Source organism: Octopus bimaculoides, chromosome 14 (genome assembly GCF_001194135.2).
Source record: "Octopus bimaculoides isolate UCB-OBI-ISO-001 chromosome 14, ASM119413v2, whole genome shotgun sequence".
In the NCBI taxonomy this organism is placed as follows: Eukaryota; Metazoa; Mollusca; class Cephalopoda; order Octopoda; family Octopodidae; genus Octopus; species Octopus bimaculoides.
This window is the reverse complement of record NC_068994.1, coordinates 22,390,475-22,397,908: the sequence shown is the minus strand read 5'-3', so window position 1 is coordinate 22,397,908 and position 7,434 is coordinate 22,390,475. Positions and strand designations below refer to the sequence as shown.

At 35.0% G+C, this 7,434-nt stretch overlaps 1 protein-coding gene across 1 annotated transcript in view; it reads left to right on the top strand.

Annotated features, from left to right (window-relative positions):
* The window catches only part of LOC106884042 (probable rRNA-processing protein EBP2), a 20,442-nt gene that overhangs the window by 11,318 nt on the left and 1,690 nt on the right, over window positions 1-7,434 (top strand). The window contains exons 4-7 of the mRNA XM_014935254.2: window positions 2,484-2,607; window positions 3,939-4,028; window positions 4,773-4,848; window positions 6,063-6,174. Coding sequence (XP_014790740.1) covers window positions 2,484-2,607; window positions 3,939-4,028; window positions 4,773-4,848; window positions 6,063-6,174 — 402 coding nt within the window. The remainder of the gene's footprint in view (window positions 1-2,483; window positions 2,608-3,938; window positions 4,029-4,772; window positions 4,849-6,062; window positions 6,175-7,434) is intronic.

Below are 7,434 nucleotides of genomic sequence, written 5' to 3'. Positions count from 1 at the left end.
TATATATATATATATATATATATATATATATATATATATATATCATCATCATCATCATCATCATCGTGCCTTTGTATATGTGTTTGTCCCCCAACTATCATTCGACAATTGATGTTGGTGTGTTTACGATCCTGTAACTTAGCAGTTTGGCAAAAGAGACTGATAGAATAAGTACTAGGCTGACAAACAATTAGTCCTGGAGTTGATTTCTTCTACGAAAAACCCTTTAACACTGCTCCAGCATGGCTGCAGTGAAATGAATAAAACAAGTAAAAGAATAAAGAAATATACAGACACACACATGTATACATACAATTGTGGAAATTAGCTGCCCAGCAGATGTTAACATAAAGCTGAAGACCAGTGAAAAAGAGAATACCTATGCTGAACTATCAAGAAATCTGCAGTTACTCTATCCAGATTACAAGTTCAGGTTTATACCTGTAATTATTGGGACACTGGGTTATGTAACACACTGCCTAAACACCAATCTTGAGAAATTAAGTTTCTCATGACCAGAAAGGAGAAGGCTGATTCAAAGACTACAGATCCAAGTCATCACTAAAACTGTAAAAATCTGTAGAACTTTCCAGAAGTTTATCATTTAAATATATATGAGCATGTCTAGATATGCAAGTATATGCATGAGAAGAAAAATATACAAATCTGCACATGTACATACATGTTCTCCCAAATTGATTGTAACAAGTATGCTACTACTTATATATGGATTGGATGATTACCAAAATCAAACACTAATGTCTGCAGAAGAAATAATTTCTTTCATAATCAACCAACCACTCTGGAACTGTTATATTTTATTTTCTCATAGATATATTTAGTGTTTAAAAGATAAAATTATCTGCACAGGATGATGAAAAATCCTTGTAGTATGAAACAAGTCTTTTTGTCTCTACAAAATTTATTTTAGAAGAGCTTCTGATTCTTTATCATCATCATTCCATATCTTGACTTGAGTTGGATGGTCTCATAGTGCCTCATCATCTATTCTCTTGGACACACAATATGAAAGAACGCTGGTAATTTTTGTTATGTGTTGTTTATGATGTTACAACAATGCACTATAATACAAAAAATGGACTATATACCTGTTGTAATCCATAGTCCGATGATATTTCTGAATACAGTTCCTTCTTTAGATATTCTTAGATGGGGTCACTGCTTTATTCTGAAATATCGGACTATGGATAACTAAATTACAGTGCATTGTTGTACCATTCCAAACTTTTTATTCTTTACAAACAATACACATTGCTTCAAGCAAACTACAATACTTTCCTAATAATAATAATATAACATCCATTTTCCATGCTGGCATGGGTTGGATGGTCTGCCAGGAGCTAGACAGCTAGGGAGTTGTCCAATTCCAATTGCCCATTGTGGCATGGTTTCTAAAGTTGGATGCCCTTTCTAACGCCAACCAATTTATAGAGTGTGTTGGATGCTTTTTGCATGCCACCGGCATAGGTATGTTTCCACAGCACTGGTTACCAGTGCATTTCATGTGGCACTGGCACCTGTAAAGGACAAGCCTGTATAGATGAATGACTGCAATTTTACTTAGCTACACGTCTTCTCAAGTATAACAAATCACCACACCTTTTGGTCCCTTGTCATTTTCTCAGTGAGAAGCACTTTCAGAGCTTCCTCCTCCACTGCTAACTTGGTTGCCTAGATAACAGAAGCTACCTACTACTTGTAATGGTCCCCTGAGCATTTAAAGAAGTCTATTTTCTGCACATTTTTAGCACTTATTGTACCTGCACATTCGCCACACACAAAGACTATTTTCTCTGTTTACCTTCCTGTGATACCGTTACACTTCTCATGTGTCCAAACCCTGCACTGGATACAATGTATGGAGTTCCTACCAACACCCTTCTTACATATTGAGCAGGGACATCTCCCTGAAGAGACTTGTGATTTGTCTATTTCCCTTCTTATTGGGACTTCAGTTTCTGTTAAATTAACTCACAGGCCCTTAGATTCCAGGCCTTGCTTCCACACCTGGAATTTCTTCTCTAAATCAGTTAGTGATTCAGCTATAAGAACAAGGTCATCAGCATAGAAGAGCTCCCAGGGGCAGCCTTCTTGAATTCCTCTGTTATAGCATGAAGGTCTATAATAAACAAGAGTGAGCCAAGAACTGATCTTTGGTGAATTGTACACTGAATTCATTGTTAGACATGTTGCCAACCTTTGCCTTAGTTGCAACATCCCTGTACAGCTCTCACTAATCTCTAGCTTCCGCATTGACCATTAGGTAAGGGAACAGGGCACCCTGTCAAATGCTTATCACCAGATAATGGAGTGGTGTGGACCATGTCAATCTGTCAACATTAAAAGAGATATTGTCTTTCCAGTGTTTACTTGTTTTATTTCAGAACAATGTAAGTTCTTGCCTTTTCCAATTCCATGTAAACAATAACATGCCAGTATTCCTTTTAATTTCTGAAAATTAGCTACAAACAAGCCCAATCAGCAGTATTGAGTTTGATGCCAAAGCTTCAAATGGATGGAATTCCTACCAAAAGACCTGATGACTATTTTGCAGAAATGGCTAAATCTGATTTACATATGAAGAGAGTAAGTAAATGTTGCCTAATTAATTGATTGAGTTGATGTATTATTTCTAGTAACACTGACTGGTTTCCGATCTTACTTCTTGGAATATTTATGTAATACTCTGGCACAAAATATCTTGTCTCATAAGAATTGTAAACTAACAAGTTTCTTTGCTTTGCCTACAAACTTGATCCTTATTGTGGTTAGTCCTTTGCATACTAAAGGTGTGCAATTGCTTGTCAGTGTGAGAACAGTTTTTTATTTGGTGATCAGTAAAGGAAGGGCAGTGCATATTACTGTTGCAAATCTACCTTGATTTGTAAGATAAATATGTTGATACTGGGCATAAACATCACCAGGAAGAATGGACAGGTAGGTAGAACTTCTGTGGGAAACTTGTCTGGAGAAATAGAATAAGGCAAAGTGTATAGTGCAGAGTCAAAGAACTAAGTCACAGTAAGGGAGGAGAGCATATGGGACTATTTAGTTATGTAGTGCAAAGGTCAGTTTAGTAACAATATAGAAAAAGTAGAGAGAAGCCACACACCTAAGCATGTAAGTGAATTTTTGCCAGTCATCTGAATGGCTTTTTAACCCTTTAGCATTTAAAATGGTCATATCCGGCCCAGTTATTTTCTGTTAATCACATCATCAATATCTCTAAGTTACAAGAAAATGAATGATTAATTCAAAACAAAGTGAATAAATAAGCATTACATTTGACAAAAAAAGTTAAATTCAGTCTCTGATGAGCTTTTTTTGAGAATGGGCTGCATGAGAAGTGGCTTAAGATGAGGTGGGCAGCACTACTAAAAAAAATTCAAGATAATTTCAATAAATGTTGTATTTTGCATATAATTTACTGTGCCATTCAGAATGTCCAACAAGCCACAATTTGCCCATAACTGGGCAAAAAAGAAAATTATCCCACGACAGAGGTACAGTAATTAAGAAGTTGAAAGCATGTTTACGATATAGAGTTTTTATGTTCAAACCAGGCTTAGGGTTGTTACTGAGTTAGAAAATTATTATAAGTTATAACAAACTGCAATACACCAAAGCAGGTGGCATCAACTATGAAATTGTAAATCAGGTGGCATTCATATTTTTTGTAGTTACCTTCATTGTTTAGCCTCCAAATCAGCTGAGACCATACTGTCTTTTACTAGTCATAGTATAAGAAGGACTGTATTATGCAGTCTACACAAGATGTTAAGGTGAGATTTGATGACTAAGTCTAGCAAGTTAAATGACTGCAAAGAAGTATTTTTATTGGCTCATTTCATCTTTTGGTGGAAACATTCACATTATTTCAAATTAACTTTACATTTTTTATCGTTTTTTTCTTGCAGATTCGTGAGAAGTTAATTGCCCAAGAAATTGGAATGGAAAAATCAGAAAAGGCTAAAAAATTAAGAGCTGCTCGTAAATTTGGTAAACAGGTAAGTAGAATTTGATTTGCTGCAGCTCTGCAGCATCCACTCAGGAAAACTGTAAAAATTTGAAAGTGATTTCAAAAATGATTATTCTTTAATGAGTAAATTTTAGTTAATACAAACAAGGCATGATAGTTCTTAAGTTGCCAGTAGGTCTTGAGGAAGTGACCATTACATACCTGCTGCTAATGTACATAAACTTGTTTCTACTGTCTTTATTCCCTTGCAGTTGGGCTTTCCTGATAAAATGGAATAGAGTAAAAAATTAATACAAAATATAAAAATTTTCAAGAGTTGATAAAAAGTTGGGAGAAATATCAGGAAGAAATGCAAATGGTATGGGTTTATTTACAGTGGATCTCAACTTTCCAGGGAGCAAGCCAAACACTGGTTTCAGGATTGATCACTGTAGAACATGCCAAATGAGATGAGGAGTGTTAGGTGATGTAATGGCAGCAGACTGCCACTGATGCAGTTATAGTTTCATATGGTGCCTTATCCTGTCCATTTTATGTCAAGCAGATGGAAGCAGTGTGGGAGCATATTGTGTGTGTGAGTTCCCATGTTTTTCTTGCAGACATTGATTTACAGAGGCTCGTACTGAATATCAACTGCATCAATCTCACCATCCTACATTGCTCCCTTTAAAAAGTGTAGATTTGTTTGTATATGCGTTTATGTAAACATATATTAATGTGTGTATATATTTGCAAGTCTTCCTAACCAATTATTTGAAAACAACTTTTCAAGGTCCAGATTGATATTCTCAAGAAAAGAGCACAAGAAAAGAAGAAAATGTTAGAAGAAGTAAAGAAATATCGGAAAGGTAGGTGTAAAAAGTTTCTTTTGTCACTCATTTATTAATATTAAATACACTTACAATGGTTTTTTTTGTGTGTGCTTTTATTATTCATTCATGTTTCTGCATCTAATTTTCTTAATCTGTTCTTTCCATATATTGCATTGATTTACTATTGAATCTCATCAATATTGTGTTTACATCACACATATGACTAACTTACATTTTTTAGATATCCACTGACCAGCTTTCCAGGTAATCTCAAAATTGCGTTCCTGAACTTAGTAATTGTTCTGTGCATAATAAGGAAAGGGTCTGAGTTCAAATTTAATTTCATGCTCTGTGTGTGTGTATATATATATATATATATATATATATATATATACTGAGACCCCCTTCAGTCATGACTGACCATGGGATTGCACCTAGAAAGTTACCCTCCCAGGCACAAGTCCAGGCAAGGTTATTTATGGAAGACCAGCAGTCGCCCATGCATACCAGCCTCCCCTCTCCATGCCACCAGTGTTATCCAAGGGTAAGGCAAAGGCCGATACAGCTTGGCACCTGTGACATTGCAACTCATTTCTACAGCTGAGTGAACTGGAGCAACATGAAATAAAGTGTCTTGCTCAAGAACACAACACACAGCCCGGTCCGGGATTCGAACTCACAACCTCACAATCATGAGCGCGACGTTCTAACCGCTGAGCCATTCAGGAATACATATGCAGGAATAATGCCTATATTGTCAATGGGTAGACACAGAAGCAGAAGAGTTTGGAAAATTAAAATACTTTTAACAAAATTCACATAAAAAGAAGCAAGATATGTAATTACAACTGTTCCAAGCCATTAGAATAAGTATTCAAATTTTGTTTTGGTTGGGGAGAAAACTGTACATAGAAGTAATGCGGTATTTAACCTTCATTCTCAAATATCAATGGCAAGAAAACTGTAATGTAATTGTTTTATTTTGTTTATCTTTGTGTACACTCATTCTAATATGTAAAATATTTCAACAATCCTTGTTCCGTAATAATTTTTCAGAATAATATTTCAAAATCTAATGTTTCCAATGAGCAAAATAGATGACATTAAAGAGAAAGATGTTTTTGCTCTTTTGCAACCAAGATCCAAAGTTTGAGAAGACAAAAACACAGATAAAGCTTTTGATACTAAAACAACTGTTAGTGTATTAGTAATTTGAGTTTTATCTTGGTCTTTTAATTTGTGTATTTTAGGTCAGAAGGACAAACTTGATTTCCTTGATGATATCAAAATAGAAGATGAAGACAAATCTAACAAAACCTCAAGACGACGAAACAACTCTAATAGAAAAGAAACTCAAAACCAGTAATTTTTTGCTTTTCTTCTATTATTAATTGTTGTATTTATTTATTTTACTAGACTATTATGAATCAGTTTTTGAAATTTCAGAAAGTGCCACACTATTATTAGATAATACCATGAAGCATACAGCTGTTTCATTTTGAATTTTAATAGTTTTGGTTTTCATATAATCTGTGTAGGATTGTTGAATGTATGACATTTGAAGGTCCTTCCAGTGGAGTGGTGAGATTAATGCAGTTGATTTTTAGTGTGAACTTCTGTAGAAACATTATGGACCAGAAGGAATTCTAGAGGATTATAACTCTGGAGAAGAATGAGACTCAGTAGTGATGATGAGAAAAAGAAAATGAGTGTATGGACCTGGATGTAGATGACCTGTAGCTTGCATATTCACTGGAGTAGAAGCCATCATTTTACTTGTGATAGAAAAGAGTGAGAAGTAGTATTGGTTGTAGCATATTAGTGATTAAATCTTTGCTAACCAAGCAAATGGCCTTTCATTGGTTGTGGCTACTGAGAAGCATGATATATTGAAGATGATGAAGTTATTTATGATTATTTCCATCATCTCGAGGTATTGAGAGTGAGGCTAGCAGTTGGCAGTCTGAGAGCTTACCATTGTTGGATAGTGTATTTCCATAGATATATATATTAAGGAAAGAACTATTGAAAAGTTTAGTGAAAATGGGGGCTTGCTCTAAAACACACTTAGGGTAATAGGAAGGATAACATCAGGACTATTCCTGTCATTGAGTTTGAACGATTTGAGTTTTATTGTAGGTGATTGTATAAGCAACGAGGAAAGGTGAGTTTTGAAGCAGAAGTATGATGGCTTTATCTCCAGTTGGAGATGGCATGTGAATTCTTAGGGTTATAAACTGTAACCTAATTGCAACTAAACCAGTTAGGGTTTTTCAAAAAATAAATTAATGTCAAAGGTGAAGCAAATTTTGTCTATCTTTACATCACTGAATGCCTGTGACACGAGATTGTTGATGTAGAACTGGCAGAGAGTGGTGTGATGTATGTTGCTTATTACCAACATTTATTTGGGTAGAGATAGACACAATTTACTTTAACTCTGGTGCAGGTTGGGTTTGGAAGATTTCAGGACAGTCAGTTCAGTAAGCACAGTCTTTTGGTTTGTCGGCCCCTGTCAAACCATCCAACCCATGCCAGCATAGAAAACAAACATTAAATGGTGGTGATAATAGCATGTGTGTATATATATATATATATATATATATATATATATATATATAT